This window comes from Temnothorax curvispinosus, unplaced genomic scaffold (genome assembly GCF_003070985.1).
Source record: "Temnothorax curvispinosus isolate PA1 unplaced genomic scaffold, ASM307098v1 QBEX01012990.1, whole genome shotgun sequence".
Classification (NCBI taxonomy): domain Eukaryota; kingdom Metazoa; phylum Arthropoda; class Insecta; order Hymenoptera; family Formicidae; genus Temnothorax; species Temnothorax curvispinosus.
The window spans coordinates 764,561-788,566 of NW_020222770.1; the positions used below are offsets into that span (position 1 = coordinate 764,561).

A 24,006-nucleotide genomic window follows, 5' to 3' on the forward strand; every position below is an offset into this window, starting at 1 on the left:
GAGAGAGAGAGAGAGAGAGAGAGAGAGAGAGAGAGAGAGAGAGAGAGGAGCAAAAGAAATTGTGCAAAGTGAAAATTCTATCGCGTTTCGCATCAACTTTCACGTTATTAACTGGTAGGTGCCGTTTGGAGAAGTTGCATTAGTAGTGCCTATAAGAATGTGAGTATCAATGATTGGAAAGAAAGGGAAACTTCACACTAAGACTTGTATGTCATTCATTCGGTCTAATTGGAATTATCTATTTTTAACACAAATTAGTTCCAAACGTGAGACAAAAAATTAATAAGTGGGAATTAGATAAGTATATTAAATTACATTTAATCACATGTATAATAATTACATGTAATTTAATTTACTTATCCATAATTTACTTATTTAATTCCTATACCTATTAATTTTTTATTATTACATGCAAATGTTTATAATTCAGATAATTACGGTTTTTATACGTAATAATTAAATTAATTTCTTTAAGACTGCATTATGTAAAAATTTTAAAATTTATCCTGTTTATGTATAAGTATACCCGCGCATACACGTACAAACATACACAAGCAAGGTTTTAATTATTAAAACTGTCTAGTATACTTCAGTTTTATAAATGTTAAAGTCAAGACTCAATATCTCGCTCTTTAATTATCGTTAAAGTTATATTATGCCTGTCATAAAATCATTTGATGTGATTTGAATAATTGGCCGCGCATATTTCTACGCGTTACAACTTGCCTCGTGATTGTGGATAGCATGCAGGTCTATTAAGGGCCGTACGCTAGCTAAAATGAGACTCGCACACGCGCGGAACATACTATGCCGTTACTACGCAATTTGCAGCAATGCAATTGCGTAACATGCTTTTGCGGTAAGGATACTTAATCTGACTGTCTATCCTCTCACTTCGTCAACAATACGGAAAGAGTGCGGCGTGAGGGTGCGTTGACCTGGCGTGAAAGAAATTATCGTAGCTTATTTGTAATGCTCCTGGAGAGAACTGCAGAGCGTAATTATATAGAACCTATAGACACGATGCTGATAAAACTAAATTGAACTTTTTGGAGAAGCTTTGATGGATGGACTCCATTTTCGAAATAATGGTATCTTCAATCTTTTCTACGTGAGGTAATTCGACCTAAAGAAAATTCTGATAAAGAAAATTAATACATAAAATAAATAAAATGTAGTAAATACTAATCTTCTACTATTTACCAAAAGAATTACATGATACAGCGAATTCCCTGTTTATAATTAAAAATACATAAATTTTGATGTATAATCTTATAATGCGAGGATTCAAATACATCAAAGAAGTAGTCATATTTTTCATTTTTACTCGCTGGCTTTACATCCGTAAACAGAACAGTGACATATTCGTTTAAACAGTTCTCACTTTGCGTGTGAGAATTGTTCGCGCGACTGGTAAGAACATCAAAGACGCGTGTAATCAGACTGACCGAAGTCAGTCAAGTAGGTAACTTCTGTATCGGGCAGATCACTCTCCCTCAACGGGTCGGTCAAACTAGTAGGTGGCAGTACAGTTCAGACCGCAAAGAGAGGAGAAAACGCGTGAGAGGCTTGCCAGATCACATTCTGCTTTACAATACGTCCGATAGAGTCTGCTAGCGTCGTATCGCTGAGCGACATCTGCTTTTCAGCATGTATACTACTGTTCAAACACTGTTCATTTCATGCAGCAACAGGTTTCACGTGTACGCGCGCACGTAAGCGGCCACGTGGTTTTCTGACACTCGTTTTCGGCATAAGCGCGATATTAACGCGAGATAATTTTATATTGTAACAATGACTTTTTTTTAACGGTCCAAAGAGTACGCATGTCCAAAAGACGTCGTAATAATGTCTTCAAGATGTCTTTTAGACACGTATGTCTAAAAAATGTCTTAAAAACGTCATTACGACGTCTTTTAGACATGCGTACTGTCTGGGAGATTAAATCAAACACGATACGAGCGTGTCAAGCTGATGTCCGATAACGCGATAATTATCGATGTTTTGCAGATATTGATTATAAAAAAAATGTAATTTTTTAAAATGGATTTTTTTGGATGTCGGTTTATTTTTTCAACGTCGTTTATCTTTATCCGATCTGTACCGATCAGGCACAGTGGATTGATTATCAAATATCATAGCAAAATATTATACAAGAACATAACACTATTTTATCAATGTGATTAATATATTTATTATAAATAATTATTATGTAAGAACTTACTACCACATAGTTTGATATAGAATCGTTAGGCACCAAACAGTCATCACGAACTTACCTGAAACAAAAAAAAAGTCATATGAGAAAATTATTGCTTGATCGATCGTATAGAAATGCTTTATTTTGTTATTTTAAATCGAAATAGTTTATAGTTATAAATTATGGCTAATATCGCAAGGGATGTAATATTCCTATTGCCGTAAGGGTTATTGACCCGAGCATCCCTTGAGTTTATATATGCTTGCAGTCGCAGGCGTGTGTCCGCATGTAAAGCACGAGAGGGCAAAAGTGGGAATGACAGGAGGGCGGATAACTACTACGGCACAGAGAGGGAAGCGTATAGTTTCCTACAAATACATTGCTAAAGCCATGCAACGTTACCATCTTGTGACAAGCGTTTGACGCTACAAAAGGGGGAACGTATATCTACATGCAATTGACACTATGATACCGCTTGCTGTAGGTTAGGGATATCTTTATCAAGCCTGACTCGCACTATGGAATTAGATTCGCAATCAGCAGTCATTCTTTCAAGTAATTTAATACTTTGATGCTGAAAATAGGATCAAACGAGCTGTCGCTTTTTTTTATGGAAAGACATTACCGTTTGCTATTCGAGAGCTATATATTTCAAATTTATTTTAACATTTATACTATCACACAAATATCTATTTTAAATATATTACGATTCTTTTATATATGCTGTAAATCGTATCTCCCGATATGGGTCGAGCGTCATGCGGGTATGATACGGTGGTGAGAGATAGCAAAGTCGGAAACAGGGGACTACGTTTTCGTAAATAGATGTAGGATCCGGAAACGAGCTGCGAGCTTGAAGCTTATAGAGTTCGAGGACGCGCCGTCACCACCCCCCAACCCTTCTCGGCCAAGTTCGATCTTCCTCTCCACTAACCGCCCCTAAAGTCCCGGCACGATTCCCAACCCCGGAGACCTTCACCCCATTTAGCCTTCACCGAGCTCCGCCGGATTCGGGGCTTTCGAACGGCTATACATCAACGAGGACCTCTTTGTCCGCGAAACGTCGCTGCCCCCACGACCGAAATATTGCGCGACACGTGGAGCCAACAAAGACAAAGAAAAAAGATTGACTACAACCCCACAAGCTATCCCGGGGAAGGTGTTCTCACTTCGCATTCCGCTCGACAACGCTGATTTCGCTCTCTTTCGGCGAGGACAGTCTTTGTTTTCTTTTTTCTGACTCTCGACACGTCTTTCCATCGGATTTTCTTCCCAAGGTTTCATCGCGTATATTATTTTCCTCTCAATATAACACGCTAACTGTGTTTATAGACTGCGTTACATTACAAGGAAAGATATTTTTATTTTATTTGAAAGTAAATAATATAAGGGGGCGTTGCTCCAGCTATATTTCTCTTCATAACTGTTTGATCGATTACACAGGCTGTCGTTCCATTACCATCGACCTTCAGCAAACGAATCTCTTTCTTAAATCTATCTCTCCAATTTTCATCTGGTTGAGTGTACATGAATTAATATCTTATGATTACAGGAACGGAGCTGGATTTTTTTCCCGTATGCCTCCGGCGCGATATTACGCCGGAATCGCTCCCGCGTCACATGACAATAACAATAAATCCGAAGGACGAGAATCAATTCAATATTCTTGATATTTTATCTCCGCCACTTCCTATCTAACCCGTGACAGAGTAACCCAAATCCCACGAGTACGTCCGAAGTGATCGTCGCGCGCACATTTTGGGGTCAGCAGACGAGGAGGAACCAAGGCAGCACGTGCCGCCGACCATACCGTTGTCAGGGTAACGACGACCTTGTCCCGCGCAATCAGCCCCGGAATCCCGATACCCTCTCTTCCGGTATCTTTGCCAATCGACGAAAACTCGCCATATGGCGATAATGCTTTCCGAACGCCGTCATAACGCCGGAAGAAACTCGTTTCCATACTAATAGTGGTATCGCTCAATATATCGACCTCGCTAATTCGTCGTTTATTTCATTCGCTTTACTCATTTTTCAGGAATAATGATTCTCGAATGGCTTTTTTTGTAGAGAACTTCCGGTGTATATTATAAAATGTATATTTTTAAATATCGCATGACTTTTTATCGAAAGCTACTAATAGAGACTTAGAAGAAGCAGGTTATAAAATTTGTAATAAATAATATTACCAATTTTTTTAAATTTTACTTGAAAAAATTGCAATTGGAAATAAAATGTTTATTGACGTTATGTAACGTTGAATAAGGTACAATGCATGAATTATACGGTAGGCGACGAGAGGTTACAAAATTAAAAACGAATATAATCTTGCACGTGTCTCCAAGTGGAACGAACAAAGCATCACGATCGAATTAGGAATTGTCTTTGTTCCGAGATGCTTTAGGGATGGCGACGAGAGTCAACCGACCCTTTTGCTTCGCAGGACGTCGCAAGGGACCGCGAGCCTGATTTGAGGGAGAAAGGAATTGCGTCACCCCGTCTGAGAAGTGGAGAACTTCGGAAATTGGGACGAATAATTTTTCAAATTTAACCATGAACTCATCGAGACCTTCCGTGTCAAACTATTCATTCTAATTAACTGATAGTATGCGATTGATTACATTCAGTTAAAAATTATTTCTTATGAAAAAGTACGCTGACGTCACTTTTATCGAATTCCTCTCTTATCTTTCGGACTTTATCTTTGTAAAAATGAAAGTCACGTATAGTGTCTGCAATGTCACAGTTATATAAATCAATGTTACACGAACGAGATATACATACATATCTATATTTTTCCCAAATTTATACATATGCATATATAAATTTGAAAAATTATACGCACACACACACACGCACATACGAGCACACATATACATGTGGAATACATTACTTCAAGTGACATTAAAACAGAAGGGGTGGTTGACTACGGGGTTTGACGATGTTCTTCCGGCTGAAGGCAATGTACGTCTGCACCCACGTCTTTGTTCATCGTCAGGCCCTCCGTTCTGCCGGTGCAGACGCGCGACGCAAGTATACGGGGGTGCATCGTAAACCGCCCTATAAAAGCCGCGTATCACACAAGGGCGAATGTTGCAAGGGCCGAAGGTAGTTTTACGGTGTATTCGCGTAGTCATAGCAACGCACGTCTATGCCGTCCAATCGATAAAGTGCAACATTCAGGCTGGCGTATATGAGAATATTCGATTGACTGACATATATTTCCGTCTCCGCTTCATCCTATAATTTTCAATATCTTATAAAATCAAAATCATAAAGTATATTCGAAAAATCACGTGGCGAACATAATATCTTATCTATTAGTAGGAGGATATATTGACTCCTTGATCTAAAAATAAATCTAGAAATATGTAGAAATGTATCTTATTTTATAAATTTGTATATGTACATAAGTATGTCCGTATAAACTTGTGTAAATATATGAATAATTTTTTTATGATGCAATAGACTTTCTTTAGTGAATAAAAGTAGAAAATAAATTTACGGTTTTTTTAACAGGATTAAAAATTCTAATATTAATAGCAATTATTCTTCAATTCTAGATAAGCGCGACAGTCTCGCTACGGGATCTATATCGCTTTCTTTCAGGACGATTGCAAGCGCGATAGCTCTCGATCGGCCGAGACAGAGGGTAGAAAGTAGAAACGCAGCCCTCGGGTGGGCGTTGCAAGGGTAGTTTAGTGGCGGTCGCTATGGAAACCCCGAAGAGCCGATGTTCACTGCACCCCCGTTGTGGACCTTGAATGAGAATCGAAGGGCATATCACCAGACGAAGGTACAGCGAATTCGCGAGCATTTTTTTTTCCTTTAAATTCGTCATTTATCATAGAAATATTGGAAGCGGAGAATAGACATTTTTTACTCCTTATAAACAAGAATCTATAGATTTATAAAATATCCCTAATATACTCTTTTTACGAGGAAGAGAAAGATATTAAATTTATGCCCTTTGGATTAAAAATTATTTTAAGACAAGCAATATATTATTTTTATATCGAATCCGACCAGGTACAAAAAGATTCACGTTACTTTCGTCCGAATCTAGGAATGCTTTTATTAAGGCCTACACTTCCCGCGAATTTGGACGCAAATCATCAATTTGCGAAAGTGCCGTAGGCAGCCACGTGTTCTCTTTTTTTTATATTACACCGTGCGGATGCCGTAGTCCTCTATTTCGCGGTGCCGAGTAGTTCATGGAGGTCTTTTGCCTCCTCTGAGGAATCAACGTCCCGGTCACCGACATCGGGTGCAGTAACCAAGGAGTAGGTTATCCGCGGACCTTCACCGCACGACAAGAGGTCGAAGACCCTACGGTACCTTCGTACGTCGAGTGATCGATTCGTTTTAACCCTTTTGAGTTTCCTGATAGTAAGTGTCGCTACTGCACAGTATTACGATCTTTTAACACAACGATGCATCGATTAGGCATAAAAACAAAATTAATAGACAGTGTACAAAAAATTTTTGTCTTCTATGCAGTCTTTGAATGCAGATTCGAGATTATACAAAATGCACACAATTAATAAAGTTTATTATATAATTTACTATATAGAAAAAAAATGACATATGTATATACATATATGAAATTAGTTTTGTATAATTACCAATGTAAATTATTATATTACAATAGGAACCGTATCGTAGGAAAGCTTTTGTTTAAAAAAATAAATTTACTGTAAATTGGTGGAATTTCGCGAAACTGTGCATGCGAAATTAGAAAGCAAGCAAAAGGGCGTCTCGCGTTCCTAGATGGGGTCTCTGTCCTTAACAGCGTAGGTCGAGGACCTTCAACGACTCATGCAGCCTTCTATCGTTCGCCTCCTCCTTCCCCTTTCTCTGTTACCTCTCCCCCTTTCTCGCTTATACTTTTTGCAACTGCCTGCCCGATCGACTGTTACCGGACTAGACGCCGACGCGAGCGATCGAAGACGTATCTAAGTTCGTTTTCTCGATCACAATTTGATAATCGCGAAAGTTCCGACTCATTGCATCGATTTTTAACAGTTTTTCTACGAATGGGGGACAAGCCTAATCTAAATTAGATACCGAAAATACTTGGATACGAATGCATCAGATATTCGTATAAAACCTGATCAACACCGAAATCCTTTCTCGCCGTTTGAATCAATAAACCGAAGATATAAAATGGATGGGGTGTAGAGGTGACGAGAGAAATCCAATACAAGCATGGCGATGTATATTGCCGATCATGCGTTACCAAAACCGTCGTCGTATTATATCGCCACAAAGAGTCTTGGCAAGTCAAATGGTGATGCAAATTGCGACGTGCAGTCGGGCTCTATATGTATTAATGGGTCAGTGGCATCGCGCGAACCTTGCTCGAGCGTTGCACTTTTGTAGCTTGTCTTACCTCCCCCGCTCGTCTTGCCTCTCCGCTCTCGGCATTTCGTCCTTTCTCTCCATCTTTTTCTGTGTATCTTTTTTTTCTTTCTTTCTTTCTCCCTCTTTCTCTCATGTATCAAAGGCTGTTACGTACTTTAACCAAAAGTTTAATATTAGCAATGTTGACAATGTTAACAGTACTGACACTGTTGATATACGTAATCTTTTGATACCTTTTAGTATTTTGTGTAATATCGGTTTTACGCTAAAAGTATTATTAGATTAAAGACTCAATCAAAGACCCCTATACAGGCCCCTCTGTTGAAAGTAACAGATAATTAGAATAGATAATTACCTAAATACCCGTTATACTTTCACACAGCTACCGTGGCGTGTTACCGTAAATTGAGCTGCTCGTAAATCAATCCTAAGAAGGGTCCGATGATTCGAGACGTAAATAGCATTATTGGTTTTACGGCTATCTAATTCGTTATAGAGGATGGTACTGACCTCGATTTACTATGAAATGTTGACTCTAATTTACGAGCCCGCCGTGAAAGAATTCGGCCTTGTTGCTTTCGATGACATTGCAATGAGTTTTATATAAGTCTCCCCCCCCCCAAAAAAAACGGATTTCTGTAAAAAAAATTGGGATCTCTATTTTTATAATATAAATTTATATCTGCTTTTATAGTACTTTAATATAAATTGCATCAGCTACATTTTTTACTTCCAACGATTGAAAATATCGAGCTTTATAAACTTTCATAAAGTGGCAGGTTGATCTAGTTATTAGTTTGAAGGAATAAGATCGGCAAAAAATCCCTTCGAGCGTTGAACATATCGAGTTTCACGCGATCAATGAAGGTGGGAATAGAGATATGAGCTCAGGATGTCTCGATGACGGTTAGTCTGTATTGTACCTTAAAATAGACCTATAACCCCTTTCGTATTTCCTCTTTTCCGGAAAAGAAAAAAGAACGGAAAGATCTCTCTGTGAAGGTTTTTATTGGTTTTATCCGAGGAGGATGTGCGAGTACTTCGATGTAAGATCCAGCTGCCGAAGATTCAGGTAAACTTTTATACCCTTTCAAACGTATTTATTTCGTAAATTCGGAACCCTTTTCACGTTGATCATCGTGATCGCGCACAAATGCATTTTGTGCTTCGTATTGCTCATTGAATTGTAGGGTTGCGTACGATGAATAAGAGGTCTACTCCAGATTTACGTTTAATAAGTAAATAGAATAGAGTTGCGTTTAATAAAAAAAAATGCGCAATATTTTTTATCGCATTGTCGAAAACTATTTCTTCGGCCATCAAAGATGAAAAAGGTTTATGCACCATAAAATTTTATTACGAAAAATGTTTTTCTTTCAAATTCGACACGACAAATGGGTTAAACTACAAAAGGATTTAACTTTGTGTCAAAAGTTGAGAGACAATGTTACGGATTAACTAACATAAAGTACATCCTTACTACATCGTTTTCAATTCTATCTGCTCACAAATCAAGTATCCTTGAATTTTTTCCAGTCTTATGCAACAAAAAATTCTCAACTAATTAGGTCCGAACCTTTTTCGTGTCATAATCGCATAGCGGACACCTCGACAGCTTTAAAGCTGTATAGCAATTTATTCTTCCTTTTTGAAATTTTTTTTCTCTGAAATGTAGTTTACAAAACTCAGTGCGTTATTTACGGTTTTTTACGGCAATTTGAAAGGGTGTCAATATTTCAAACTTGAGATAAATAAATCATTCAGTCAGTTTCGAAAAAGGAAGTATTAAAGAATAGTTAAATAAAGGAACATTATCTAATTCAAGGGTAGATCGGAAGGGAAAAGAACAAAATACAAGATAAAACGAACTTATTTTCTATAAGATTTATAAAAATTGTTGACTAAGTTTTTCACTTTTTTCGTCCGTGTCAAATGGAAGATAATAAATTAGATTGCCTTCTTTTTTCTTTACCATCGTATTCGCTGTCCACGAATTATTAATTTGGTCCTAATCGCATTATCGCACGACGAGATCGGCCCTCTATCGAAAAGAGGCAATTTTTTGCGAGGGAAGACGCTCTAGCTGCCTAACCAAAGAAGGGAGAATAACCGACAAGGGATAATCCTCCTTCTTTGGTCGACGGGGGTGGTTGCGCGAGCGTGGCCAAGGTCGGGACCGATAAACACAACCGTTTCCTTGGTAACTATCCCTCGAGATCGTATAACCTTGAACATCTCGCGGAATCTCGAATCTTTCCTGGAGTCACTCAACAAGGAAGTCCCAAATTGAACATTGATACTGTTACGAATTACGATCAAATCTCAATAAGACTTTAGGATTAAAATGTAAAAAATGTGTAATGTTGAAATAGAATAGAATTAAAAGTATAATTTCACAAGAAGAACTTATTACCTTGAATATATCTTACGACTGATTCATGGTTTATAATATCTGTCTCGCAGATTCTATATATAAATCCTTTTTTATCTCTTTTTCTCTTTTTGTATTCCATTATTAGATATCAGTTCTCGAAATCATATTGATAAGATATATCTTATTATTTTCACAATTTAAATATAATATAATGGAAGAAAGAAATCAACGTCTTCAGATATGTAAACTATACCTTCCTTTATCATGAATTTTCATAAATTATTGTATTTTATTATACAAGAGAAAATTAAGTAAAGCACCTAAATATATTTTTGATTACATACATATTTATATATAATTTTATGTTATTTTATATATGTCATGTCAGTTAATAGGTTGCTTCAATAATACCGCCACGCACATCTTAACGTTAGACATTACTTGATAGCGTGACTTCTCGATCACCCTATACACAGATAAAGCGAAATGAGAACGTAAGAAGAACCGGGTTCGTTTACCCGCGTAGTTATCGCAACAGGACTCTTTCGGACATAATCGCGTTCTTGTCTCGTGCAATTCTTTTTGCACACCTCGACATGTAATGTTCAGCTTGACAGCAAGCAAGCGATCGGTAGCCATTATAATGCATCAAGTAATTTTAACTCAATTTACGACTTTTTCGCTTATCTTGTGTTGTGCGCCAGAAAACCAAATAAAAAAATAAAATTACGAAAGCAAGATTAAAATGTAAAATATTGATTACGTCAGTCTTTTGCAATATAATGTATTTTCGTGAAACATCTGTAACATTCCAAATTTATTTTTACGAAAATTAGCATATTGTTGAAAAGTGCGAAGGAAAAGAGCGCGTTCATTAATTTGACTGAAGCCATATCACTCAGGAAGCAAAGTTTTTCAAACATAATTCAGCTCGTGGAACATTTTGGTGAAATCTGAGAACTTTATTCAAATAGGTGGAAAGTTCGGATACAAGAGCCAAAAACAAAGATCTCTTCGGGCTCGAAAGCGAAGCCCTCCAGTCGGAAGACAGGCCGTATTCCCTTCGAAAGGGTTCGACGATGATCGTGGTGTAAGGAAGGAAGAGTGTGAGAATGTGTGAGAGAGAGAAAGAGAAAGAGAGAGAAAGAATGAGCGAAGAAGCACAAGAGGGAAGAAGGAGATGAGGGCGAAAGAGGGAAAAAGAGGATACAGACGGGGAAGTGAACGGAGAGAGGAGGAAATAGTCGTCGAGAGACAGGGAGAAGAGAGAGAAGTCGGGTCCGTGACCGAGCAGGATCAATGCACGACGCGGACCTTGAGAGTCCCTCCACCCTTCGCCCCCCCTCCCCTCCCACCCCCCGTCTAACTCTCACCCAGCGACGAACCCGCCGCCCTCCTCGCGTGTCGTTCGCAGCCCTTGCACAGGCGGCGGCGGCGACGGCGGCGACGACGACGATGACGACGACGACGACGACGACGACGACGACGATGAGAGCGAGAGGAGGACGAGACGGGCCTGGAGGACGGGCGCAGAGAGGGAGAGACAGGCAGGCCTGAGAGGAGAGGCGCAGATTGCATCGTGCACAGCACCGCTCTGTCAGCCACACCGACAACGCATAACCGCACTAGCACACCGCCGTCGGCTGCTGATATGCAGGCCGATGCACCGCCATGGCCCCTTACTACGGCCAATGCTCTTTGAGATCTGCCGAGGCTCTAAAAATTGCATTATTAACCCTTAACTGGTGTAGTACGAGCTTCTCGCATGATTTCATGTCCAATTAATTACTGAAACCGCTGCTTGAGACCGACTTCCTTCATATTTCATCGTGCAATTGGGAGAATGTTTTCTTTTCTCCCTTTTTTTTCTTTCTCTCTCTAATTAGTGCAGTTAACTGATAGCTCTAGTACCTACAATTCGTATGTTTACAGAACAACTGAAAATCTATAAGACAGATGTTTCTGCTAAAGTATTATTCTGCCACTTCCGGTACTACAGTCCCATTTTTGGAAATATACAATATGTATTATGTATGCGCGGTAGGAACTAGGAAGTTACATCAGGGCAGCTGCATTTTGTCAGGCCAGGTTAACCCTTTTCAAAATCGATGACTAATTCCCGGTATTCCGCAGTCCCATGCAATGGATATTTGCGTAAATTCTCGTCAGGATGACGGAACCTTCATGCATGAGCTTGGCAGCTGGACTTGAGATCCGATACAAGTATGCATAGGATTGAATCTCTATTGAGACATTTGCATCTGTTCGAACCCTTTTCCTGGATTTTGTGAATCAGGGTAAGATTGACAAACTTCAAACTGCCAAACGTTTTGCAAATAAGGTCCGATGCCTAAAGATCAGCTGCCCCAAAAGCGAGGATGAAGTTACGTCTCACATGTACCAAAATGTGATTGTCCAACTTTAAATTCAGTCGTATAAAGTTTACGAGTTAGTAATGTATGATTAACGTGACGATCGTAAATCGAGAATGGACGACTTTCGATGCTAAACTTTTAATGCGATGACGGAACACTTGTTAGTAAGTCTTGATAAATACGTTATTTACCATATCTTTTCCTGTAACAGTTGAGATATGCCGGTCACAAAATCACGGCGAGCATCGTCGACGAGATTGATTACACCGGATATCGATAAGAGAATCATGCGCGCATGTGCGTGTTGGGTGGCACGAAAGGATGTACGCGTGGCAATAAATGAAGTGACAAAAAGAGCATAGCAAACGAACAGAAAATTCGTTTCTTTTTTGACGTACAGAAGCTATTCTCCTGTGTTTTTTTATCATCTTTCTACGGTATCTCTTCCGGAGGTGGACACGATGAAATGCATCAGTAACATTTCTTCGTGTGAGCTCCGAAGAACAGCTTATTGTTAAGTACGTGTCCCTTTCCCTTTTTTTTTGCTATTACATAAAAACTATTGTAACTTCTGGATCTGTGAACAATATATCTATAAATCAAATATATCCCGAATGCGCAAAAAAGTATTATTGTTCAGTTAATATATATGAATAACACAAAAAATGTAATTAGTTTAATTCTCATAGCTTTCAACTTAAAAATCTTAATTATACTTTGTAGGTATCAAGGGCGAAGTCATAAAAACGAGAGAGTTACGGATTAACCCTTTTTCTCCCTATCTGAGCTTTTTAGGTATGTTGCTACGAAACAAATAACTCCTCGTTCCCACGCTACTTGTTTATTTCCACAAGAATTTGACATTATCCTGAAATTCCAGAAACCGTGAGACCTGTGCGATCTGTATTTTTATATGCACGTAGTGGTACAGAGAAATATACATGATTTTTATCCCTAAAGTTTATCAACTTTAAGTCAAAATAATAAAGTTAAGAGTTAATTCATTTTTTAACAATGGGTTTCGATCCGTGCGGTTGATCTTTCATTTTTTGACGCTCCCTACAGGCACAATCTTTTCACAGGAATTTAGTGTTTCACAAGAATGTGGGTATTCAACGAAATTTCTATAACCCTGCCGGCGCTTTCTGTTGGCACGGCTCACAAACAGATTTATGCAACTCATGCACCGGCCCAACCGTGTGCAGACGCGTTTACGGAACTCTGTCAGGATGCATCTGCCGGGGTCGGTAAGACGAGAACGCGACACGCGCAGCGTAACGCGAAACTTTTTACACGAGCAATTTTACGTAACAGATGTAACGATGTGGCCACGTGAGGATCTTTCACTTTCGTTTGAAAGCACCGGAAGGAGACCGAGACTTATTACAAAACGTTTCATAACGCAATTGTATTGTACGTTGCACTATATTTACGAAGAAGTAATATTTTCTCATCCGTTTCTTTTCAATTTTTAACATTTCTTCTAATTTTTGCGAAAAAGATCGAAGCCCCGAAAAGAATTAAAATTGGCGAATAAAAAACAATGAGTAATAAATCTTGATATCTGTGTATAAGCGAAATTGTATATTTGCATTACTTTCGATGCCGAGAGAGATTAAGTGATGCGTGATAATTAACTATTTTTATTATTTATTATTACTAAATTATGATTAAAAAATATCGAACGTTAACCCCTAGAGTCACTTTTCTTGTAGTTGCCCAAGGTGAACGCTAGGGGCTCCTAGTTACCTCGTGAGCGTACTTACAAGACGAGTTAACGCAAAACGCGGCAGCGCTCGTCGGGTGCATTGCACCCCCACGTCCGTCCGACGGGGGTTGGATCGATCGCGGGCGTTGGCGCCGAGGTCACCGGCTCGCCTTGCTCGGAGTAATGACCCTCACCCAGTGCAGAGCAATGGCATCGGCAAATGGCACCTTTCCTAGAAAATCGCGGGGGTGGGTCGTCGTAGAGGGGTGCCTCATCGGCGCTATGCGATCGCCGTCTCGAATGCGGCGACGCAGCGAGGAAGGGGTAAAAACGCTATCGCGCGGTCCCATCGCCACTGCAAAACGCGCAGAGGTGGTACTTCCACCCCCGCTCTACACTCCTCCCTCCCTCCCTCCTTTCTACGCCGTCGCTGATGTTGATAAACCCTCGCGCAGGATCGCTGGAGACCGGGGACCTTAAACTTGGGGGAGAGGTCGATCATCGAACTCAACCTTCGCAGTGACCGCGATCGCGACAGATTTCCGTTTATCTCGCGAAAAAATAAAAAAAATTCAGATAAAATCGTCTCATTTTCAAATAGGTAGAAGATTGGAGATTCTAATCTATTAGATCTAGATTCCTTGAGAAATTTTCCATTTACTAAATATACAACTGAATATTTTTGAGACAGGAAAGGAGAGAAATCGAGCTTCAAATTATTATACAGATTCTTCAAAATAATTATAAGGGAAAATCTTCAATTCCCCAAATATTCTTCAAGACATCTATAATAAACTTGAAATACAAACAGTTGTGCTGCACTTTGTTTGATGGCGTTCGTATCTTGAAGTAATAATCATATACGACAAAGGATTCAAACTCGAAATAGATTAAACAAAATTTCGCGCCTTTCGGTATCTTCTTTGCGGTAGGCAAGAAAACGGTGAAGGCAATTATCGTGGGGCGGCAATTACTAAAGTGACGCACGTATACATTCACCCCTAGCGGAGTTCCACCGGAAGTTCGCCACCGCGCCAGAAAGTCTCGATTACCTGAGAGTTGCAGCTCACGCGAACTCTCCCCTCGACTGCAGTTCTACTTTTCGTAGAAACGCGCCCCCGCGCAAAGACGAATGGAGGGAGGGATGAGGACCGTTGGTGCGACATTGCATGCAATAGCGATCGTAGGGATAGGGGGAATACAGACTGACTGGGTCATTCCACCCTGTTTTACATTACCTAGCGAACGAGGGTCATTGCGAGACGGCGAACCTTTCGAATGGCCACTCTTGTTCTACCACTTTCGATCCACTTTAACGACGGGAGCATCAGGATGATAGCGCAGTGGTAATAGCCATCGGAAAGGAACAATTGAAGAGTAATTCGCGTGACACATTGGATCGGTACAGGAATAACATCTGTTCTTCTAGAAATGTATATCGTATTCCTATTTTTATCTTATTCGATTAAACGGGATTGAATAACTATCGCAGATGTTCGTTGACTTTTTGAATGCGTTGCGTAAATTTTATCTTATGTGTCTTGAAATGTAATTTCAAAAGATAAACTCTGAAACCTTGAAATCTGAAACGATAGAATATGTGCTCGAATTTTTGAGATATAATTTATTAAGTATATAAAAACTAAATAAACACAAACTTTATTATCAATTAATCTTGATTGATAACGAGATTTTCATAGATAAATTTAGAAATTTTTCTATCCATTATCGTTGCTGAAATATGTATATGTATATGTACACTTACGCGCGCACGCATGCACGTAAAAGTTGAATACCGCAAATGTCAAATTACCGCACGGATCAAAATGAATGAAACGTTGCATAATATTAACATTTTATGTTAAAATATTTTATTATATTCCTAGATAAAAAGTATAGTCAAATGCATGTTACACATGCAGATATTAACATTCTTATTCAAAAATAACTACGAACTATAAACTAAAGAAACTGGAACAATTGCCTTATCCTGTCTGGTTTCATCATTATAGGATGATAAGATACGATAAAAGGTAAAAACGCTATATAGCACATAATCGTAATCAACCGAAAAATGTAATCGCTTAAATCTGTTTAAACTCTCGAGTTTTTATCGTCAACAGGAAAACTGACTCGAAAAAAGACATCTGAAAAGAGCCAGCAAAATAATTCAAGAATCGTGGATGGAAAAGGTTTTTTGAACGATTGCATTTTTTTTTAATAAACACTTTGCAAAATGTAAACTTAATTCAACAAAAATTTCTGTGCTTTTTAATGGCGTTTCGATATCTATCGAAGAACACATATTTTATGAAACTGATGACTACGTCAAATTTATATCATATAAACAAATCATACGAAACGAAATTTGTGTAAAATAATTCGTGTAAAATGCATCGTACTAGATTATGTTTTTTTCAAGTTCATTGTGACACGTCCGGTTGGGAGAAAGTTTATCAGCATATATATCAACTTGTTTCCGAGGAAGTACCTACACGCGCGTTTTCATCCTACGAGGACCGAAAGATAGAGACTTTAGGTCCCAACTGTATTTGCCCTTCTTATCATAGCGCATACCATAGCGGACACTTGACGCGCACATGCCTGCAATGCGCGCGCGTGCTCGGGTCACATCTACACATGACACACAGACAAGTCTTAGCTGAAGGGTGTCTGCGTCCATGGTACACGTTGCGAGATGCAGCGAGGTGCACACCCTTTCGTATTAATGTCTAACAGCTCGAGTAGTTCTTTCTTAGTTTTTTTTGTAACCAAGAGATCTAGATCTTAGTTTTTATGTAACATTTTTCTATCATAAATTATTGGATCAAAATTTTATTAAGACAAAATAAGAAATTGTTAAAGGCGATTCAAGTAATGGCGAGTCGCGGCCGACTAGGATTTAGCCTCGAAAACAATCTTATTACGGAATAAGAAATGATCATTTTCTTAACCTTCACGAATAATAAATAAGAGTGAGAGAGAAAAAGATAGAGAGAGAGCAGAGAATAATTAAAAGACGTTAGAACTTAAATAAAGCAGATAAACTCGAAAAGGAAACTTTTTGTTTTGTCCAAAAGAAAAATATTTCCTGTTCAATGGAAAAATTCCCTTGCCCTCATCAATAGCTCTGTTGAAATATATATGATGACACATCGAATCGTCACGTCATTGAGCCTTGGCCTCAAGTTAGGAGATAATATGGAGCTTGATAAGAAGCAGACTATTTTAAAGCATAATGATTTGACCCACTCGGGATCAACAACGGCAACTGCATTCCCTCTACCTGAAATTCCTTGCCCGAATAACCGTTCGAGTCAGCGATATTGTCTCTTTTCCTTTACAAAATATTTAATTATTTAAATATTTAGATAGTTAAATAGTAAAAGTCTGACTTTTTATTTCAAGCTCATACAATTGATAAACTATACGGACTTGTTGGCCTAACTTTTCATGGATCAAATATATGTATGTACAAACATATGGAATATGCTATGAATTATGGTTACGAAGTTTGAACGACGTAAGATGACACCTTTCAAAGCATCTCTTCGTTCACACGATTGTACATCACGAAATCATTTCTTGCTATCACGCACGTTATCATCGCGATAACGTGTGGCCCCGTTCAAGATCGCCCGATGTATTTTTACAAATTGTGCGACATCGGTGCTGTTTATCTGTGATCCATCGAGTCATCGATGGTAAGCCATAATAAAGGCTGCAGTATATTGTGTGTATCGACAACAAGTTTGTAAAACTAACTCATGTATTTATGCACGGATTGTGCCATTACGTCAGCTCCTGATAAACGTGAGCGATTAAGGAAGTGAATTTTTCAATTTTACTAATTTTAACGAACTATTTTAATTTCACCTGAACTTTCTTTGTGAGTCGCGCGGTTTTTAGTTTTAATAACAAATAATATATTTCTTTAAAATAAATCTCCTCATCCTTGCATCAGAATATTCAACTTCTCGATCGCTCTAGCACGCTTGGATAATTTTCGCGCGGTTGGTTTGATTACACATCTTCATGTATAGATAAGAATGTTGATATGTTGCACAATGTGTTGCGGCGGATCTTTCGGAATACTTTTCAATATTTCTCACGGTCAAGGCCGCTCTCTGCGTCACCGTCGAACTTATATTTAGAAGAATGGTTTAAAGAGCCCAGCTCCTTTTCTTTCGCCATCGTATTAACATAGATCGTAGACGTCGGCGTCCTCGAACTTTGCCGAATTTTGGTTCTAGGTAGATGCGGGTTTCGATTTCTTTCGCGAATAAAGTCACTTATAGCCAACGGAGACGCGGAATATAAAAGAAATATCGTTCGCGTCATAATCCTTTCGCTGCAGACAGCCTTGATCATTTACCACCTCGCTTACGAGGACAGATCAACATGTTCCGGGATTAAATTACCATAGAGGAAAAGTATCTGTTTGCTTCCTTGCGGCTTAATTATTATTCAACTTACAAATATTTTTGGACTGATCGACTCGATATAATCTTACTGTTCAATTTCTTTCGTTCTTTTCAATTCCTTCACTCATTACTACATCCGACTGCGACAAACGGACAACAGTGCTTAGCGAGACTTATCGTTAATGAACCTTACCAACGTAAATACAGTCGTATCATCTGGAATATAAAGCAGTTCTGCGAAGTCTGACGAGAGAAAGAGAACGGCGATCCATAGCCAAAGAATTTCTCGTCTACATCCGACCAGTCGACGCCTCGAAATTTATAGCCATCGTTGCATCGCAGTATGCAAATTTCGTTCGGATTTCCCAGAAGTTTATCTTTTTTTTAAACCATTTTTTATGGGCCGATGATCTCGTTTTGTACCACGAAACAGTGCATAAGTCCCGCTTGCGTAAGCCGTTACTCGTAAATCAAGTGTGGATGTACTCACGAAGTATGTATCAATATAATGTCTCGACGATCAGTAAAAAGATTATGCACACAATATGGGCAGACGCGATGTTTTTCTTGTCAATGTATTAAAATAATAAGGCGTGAAAAGATATTTCATAATTATCTCGCGTCAGATGTAGAACGGTATTCGTATTTTCTCGCGCGTCAGATTTAAAACGGTAATTATAAGTATTTAACAAATTCCAAAAATTCCAAAAATTCAAAGATTTCCAAGTCGTAAGAAACAAGTTGATAACGAATGCACATATATTTAATACAAAGTTAAATAATTCACCAAAAATTATTTTCGAAGAGAAATTCGGATAAAGAGATGAATGACAAACGATTTTTAGATCTTACGGAAATTCTAGGCACCTACATCTAGATACGCATCTCAGAGTAAGAAAAATAAAACTGGACAGGTTCCTCACCGAGATCGGGAATAGAACTGGTGGGCTCCTCGTGATGGCCTTTGCTCTCGTTGGAGGTTCTCGCTCTGGGAGGCGGCGGTGGCGGCGGCGGTCTCATGCTGGAGGTCGAGCTGACTACGACGGTCGCGGGCGGCTGCGGAGGCGGACCACTGTTTCTTCCGTGATTACCACGTATCTGAGACTGCGGTGACATCAGCACCGTTTCGCCCCGCGCGTGCCCCTGCGGTGGCCGGGGGCACCAGCCATGTGACAGCACCCTTATGGCGCTGCGCACTTCCGCCTGCAGTTCGGCGGCCCTGTCTCTAGCCGTGTGAGCCACCTTCGTTACGGGAAACCCGCGCTGTCGCGGGTTGCACGAGGATCACGTGAAAGACAGCACAGCTCTCGAAGGACTGAGGTCGTATCGGTCCACTTCACTCACGTAACACGTTGACACGATGCACCGAAGTCACGTTACGTGGACTTGGATTAGTCACCCAGTCTTACAAAGGCATTCCTCTCTAATCTCTGTCTACCGATTGTTCGGACCGATTCTCCACCGACGTTTTTTTTTTACCGACAAAAAATACTTCGGACTTGTTACTACCAGCGACGCACTTTATGTCTCTTACATCCACTAGTCGATCTTAATTTGGGAAACACTCTGTACCAATCACTTTTCGAACGAATCTTCCTTGTTAGTTTTGTCGAGTGATACTCCAATTTCGGGAACACCGTTAATCATACTTTTCAGTATGTCAACTTCACTCTATGTATCTCTAGATCCACCGACTATAAATTAGATTTATGGAACACTGCGAGCCAGACACTTTCTCTCACAAACGCAGCTTGTCATCGTCTTCTCTCGTCGCTGATTAGAACTTCACCTGAACCGATAGAGTCACGTACTCGTTCTGTCTCTCTCTCTCTCTCTCTTTCTCTCTCACGCGCACTCCCGCCGAGTGTCACGGTCAATGTCTCATAGTGGCGCGTGGCAGGTGTCCGCGGAAACTCTCGTTCGCGCTTTCGCGACTCGCGCGAAGGAAGCGTGCGAGCTGTCGGGTTCGGCACGGAGCGGAGCGGAAACGCGCGTTTCGGAGCTGTCGATCGTATGAATGAACGTTTCTTAGCGGTACGCCGAAAACAACAGTCCTCGGCACGCGCGTCGCCTCTCGCGAGAGTCAGCGGCACAACCTTCCCCTCTCTACTACCACCCACGCACCCACCACTTTCTCGCTTCCCTCCCGGCGCGTCACTCTACCCCACTCACAGTCTTTCCCCGTGTCGCTCACCCTTGTGCGCGCTAGAGCGAGAGAGACGTCGGCGCCTCCGCCGTCTAATGCTCTATCGCCGGTACAAAGGCGAGCGTCAACTCCCCTCCCCCCCAGGCCCCGGTCTCGCCGAGTCACGGTTATCACGCTGTCAAAACAAAGCGCCTAACGTCTGCAAATCGACGTGGCACGTCGTCTCTCGGACGACGACAGTGACAACGGACGATGATGTCGCGATGATGATGATGATGATGTTATCACGTGGTCGCGCGACAGCTCGGTCCAGTCGGCCGGTCAGACGTTACAGACGGAAACGCGGTGAATCCGCGTGATACGCTGCGCGTGCGAGCGCGCGCGGCTGGCGTGCGCGTGTACATACGTGTACGCACGGGTGGGATTACGTATGCGCGATCGCTGGTGCACGACGCTCTGACAGCGACTAGGCCGGACGATGCCGAAAACCGTCATCGGTGCCGGCGAAAGTGAGAGTGTGCCGGTCGCGGCGGATTCAGTGGTGCATAAGCGCGGCGGGCGCCGTCATCTCTTTCCCTCGCACGCTCGCCGCTTCTCCCTCTCCTCCGATCCGGTCTCCTCTCTCTCGGTTCTTCCTCGCCCTCTCTTTCCCGTTCCTACGGGGCAGCCTATAGCCGCCGGCAAGCAAAAGCGTGCACGCTCCTCGACCTATAGCGTCCGATGTGCCGGCGTGCTATCCGGTGCGCGCGTGTATATAAAAGCGGCTGGCTTGCCCGCGATACGACCCCACACACCAGACCGTCCAGACCACGCAGAGCACGGGTCTCTCCCTCCGGGAGAGAGAGACTTCGCCCTTCGTCCGCCTCCTTCTTCTCGCTCGACGCCGCTTCTCGCGCTATCCGCGCCACTCGAGCCTCTCTTCCTTCCGTACGCGCGAAAGACGCGACCCCCGGATACAACCCTTTGCCGCATTACCGGCCCGCTTTCCTCGTCCGCGAAACGATCGCTCGTACGTGATGCAGTTAACGTACAGTTATTAACGGAATTAAATTATGAAATTAGTATCAGGTGGCTTTTTTTCCGAACGGAGATAGATATCCTGATTCTGATTAGATAATTATGTTAATATGTATAAAGAAATTGAGGACTTGTTAACCCTTTTTCGGAAATATGCTTAGAAAGGTCTTTAAATGTCGATCGTCAGGTGGATATTATTTTCATTGACGAGAGTAAATTCTTTGTGGCATCAACGCGGAGGGCCGTGCTGCGCGTTAATCCGCCCCTGGGTCAGCGATAGGCAGGGGTGGTTCAGTGCGCGCCGCGGTTGCGCGTCTGCTATCACATGGCCTTGTCCTTGAATGAGGCTTGTGAACCCGACGCCGCTTTTATCGATCAGCCCCCGCATCCCGCTTCGACGCACTCGCTATAACCATCCATCTATCTCGGTGCAATGGCGTATCTAGCGAAGAACGTTCCCAAGATTATTCCCGACTGTGTGTTTTTTTTTTATCTTATATCTATGAATTTCGAGGATCCATATGTTTGTACTTATGTTACACATTCCACTATTAAAAAATATACGTAATTCTTAGTTTATGAAAATATTTTTATAATTACATGTATACAGGTATAATTTGCGTGTAAGTAAAACTTGGACTCGAAGACTTAGCAGGGAGGGTTGATGCTAAAAAAATGATGAAAAGAATAATGAATAGAGAATCCTGGCAACAATACAGAATACTTAAATAGAAACAACAAGTCAAATGTAAGTTGAAATGATGAGATTTGCATGCACTCGTGTACGCGGTCGCGTATCGTATATTTTAGGGTTAAAACGAGATCCGCTTTTTAACCACCGCGTATAACTCAGCATAAAGGATTCACGCTGAAACTGAGCATGCTTCGAAGGAGCCACTAAAGGGTTAAACGTAATGTCCGATTCCACTTTTCGTCACTGTGAGCTAAACCGGACATGCATCGTGTAGCGACATCCGTCGTGTCTCTGTATTCTTAGGACGAGCCGTAATTTCTAAGACGGGTCCCCCCCTCGAGTCGCGCCGCAGAAGAATGGGACATAATAAGTAGAATGGTGTGAGCATTAAACCCTTCTAAATTTCGGCCGAGAGTCTCTTTAGATGGTAAATTCACCGAGCGTTCTAGATTGGCCCAACGAAGGTTAAGGCCTTCCTGAGCAGAGAAGATCTTGCGAAAGTTTTACTATATCCTTGCGTCTCGTCCAGTGACACGTCCAGTGAATCAGCTAGCTCGGATTCCCGCAAGAATATGAATCCCGAACGGATATGAATACGATAATATGAATGTGCATGCTCTGAGGAAGAAAAGAACTCTTTAATTTTATCGATAGAACATGACGGATGTTTATCTATACGATTATACACGATTAATAAGTCTAAGAACGTCCCAGGCCGATTTAATATGATAACTCAGATTCTAATCTAAGATTAGATATAATTATAATTGAGATATAAATTGAGATATAAATTAAGCAAAATGTATAAATAAAATATAGAATTAAAACAATGGACAATTAAAAATCGTCCCAGACGATTGGCCAAACACTTGCCTTTAAATCAATCGTCGTTGTATATAGCTAGCTGTAAATTCCGGTCAACAAAAGGGGAGTTCTTTTTGATGCAAATATCAAGTTCAAGGCGAGCCCAAATCCGCCAGCCGTGACTCTCCTCGTGCGACATTTCAAAACTATTCTCACGAGGAAGTACATAAGTACCATGTCATTGTCGTAGGTATGTGAGGAGAGAGAATCGCGGGTAGCGTATTACGTGACCGGGCTCGTTGTTGTTTAGATCTAGATGAACCTGAATCATCAAACCGGTCTGAAACGCGCGGTCGCCGTCGTGGTGTGGCTCAGCGCGATTCTGTTGTATTAGGTTAGGGACAAGACGCGCATTATAGCACGCATGAGTTAAAATAGAGAAAGAACGACGGCTGGAGAGTCGAGGGGTTCAATGAGGAAAAGGGATATGGTTACTGTACGTCAGAGAAAGATAGTCGTAGGTGGATAACTCTGTACGTATGTGTGTGTCCCACACCTATGGACTGTACATTCACATACACATATATGTATACATAAAAATATATGTATGTATGTATGTATAGTATGTGTATGATATGTATATGTATATGCACGTGGGTAGACAGATAGATACATAGATTGTGACAGATGAAAAGAGACGATAATGAACCAGAGATTGAACAAAGAAGAGAGAAATAGTAAAATATAAAAGAAGTGAGGAAGGAAAGGGAGAGGGGAAAGAGAGATATATGGGGAATGTGGAATAACAGAGAAAAAGGAGGATTAGGTTTAGAATCACGTTTTCGAACTATTTTTGAAATTTCCCTGCGTGTTCTCTCTCTCTCTCTCTCTCTCTCTCTC

At 40.8% G+C, this 24,006-nt stretch overlaps 1 protein-coding gene across 1 annotated transcript in view; it reads right to left on the reverse strand.

The window, feature by feature from the left end:
• The window catches only part of LOC112462972 (nuclear hormone receptor E75), an 88,901-nt gene extending 69,183 nt beyond the window's left edge, over positions 1 to 19,718 (reverse strand). The window contains exon 1 of the mRNA XM_025029078.1: positions 19,369 to 19,718. Coding sequence (XP_024884846.1) covers positions 19,369 to 19,561 — 193 coding nt within the window. The 5' untranslated portion in view covers positions 19,562 to 19,718. The remainder of the gene's footprint in view (positions 1 to 19,368) is intronic.
• Positions 19,719 to 24,006: the final 4,288 nt, after the last annotated feature.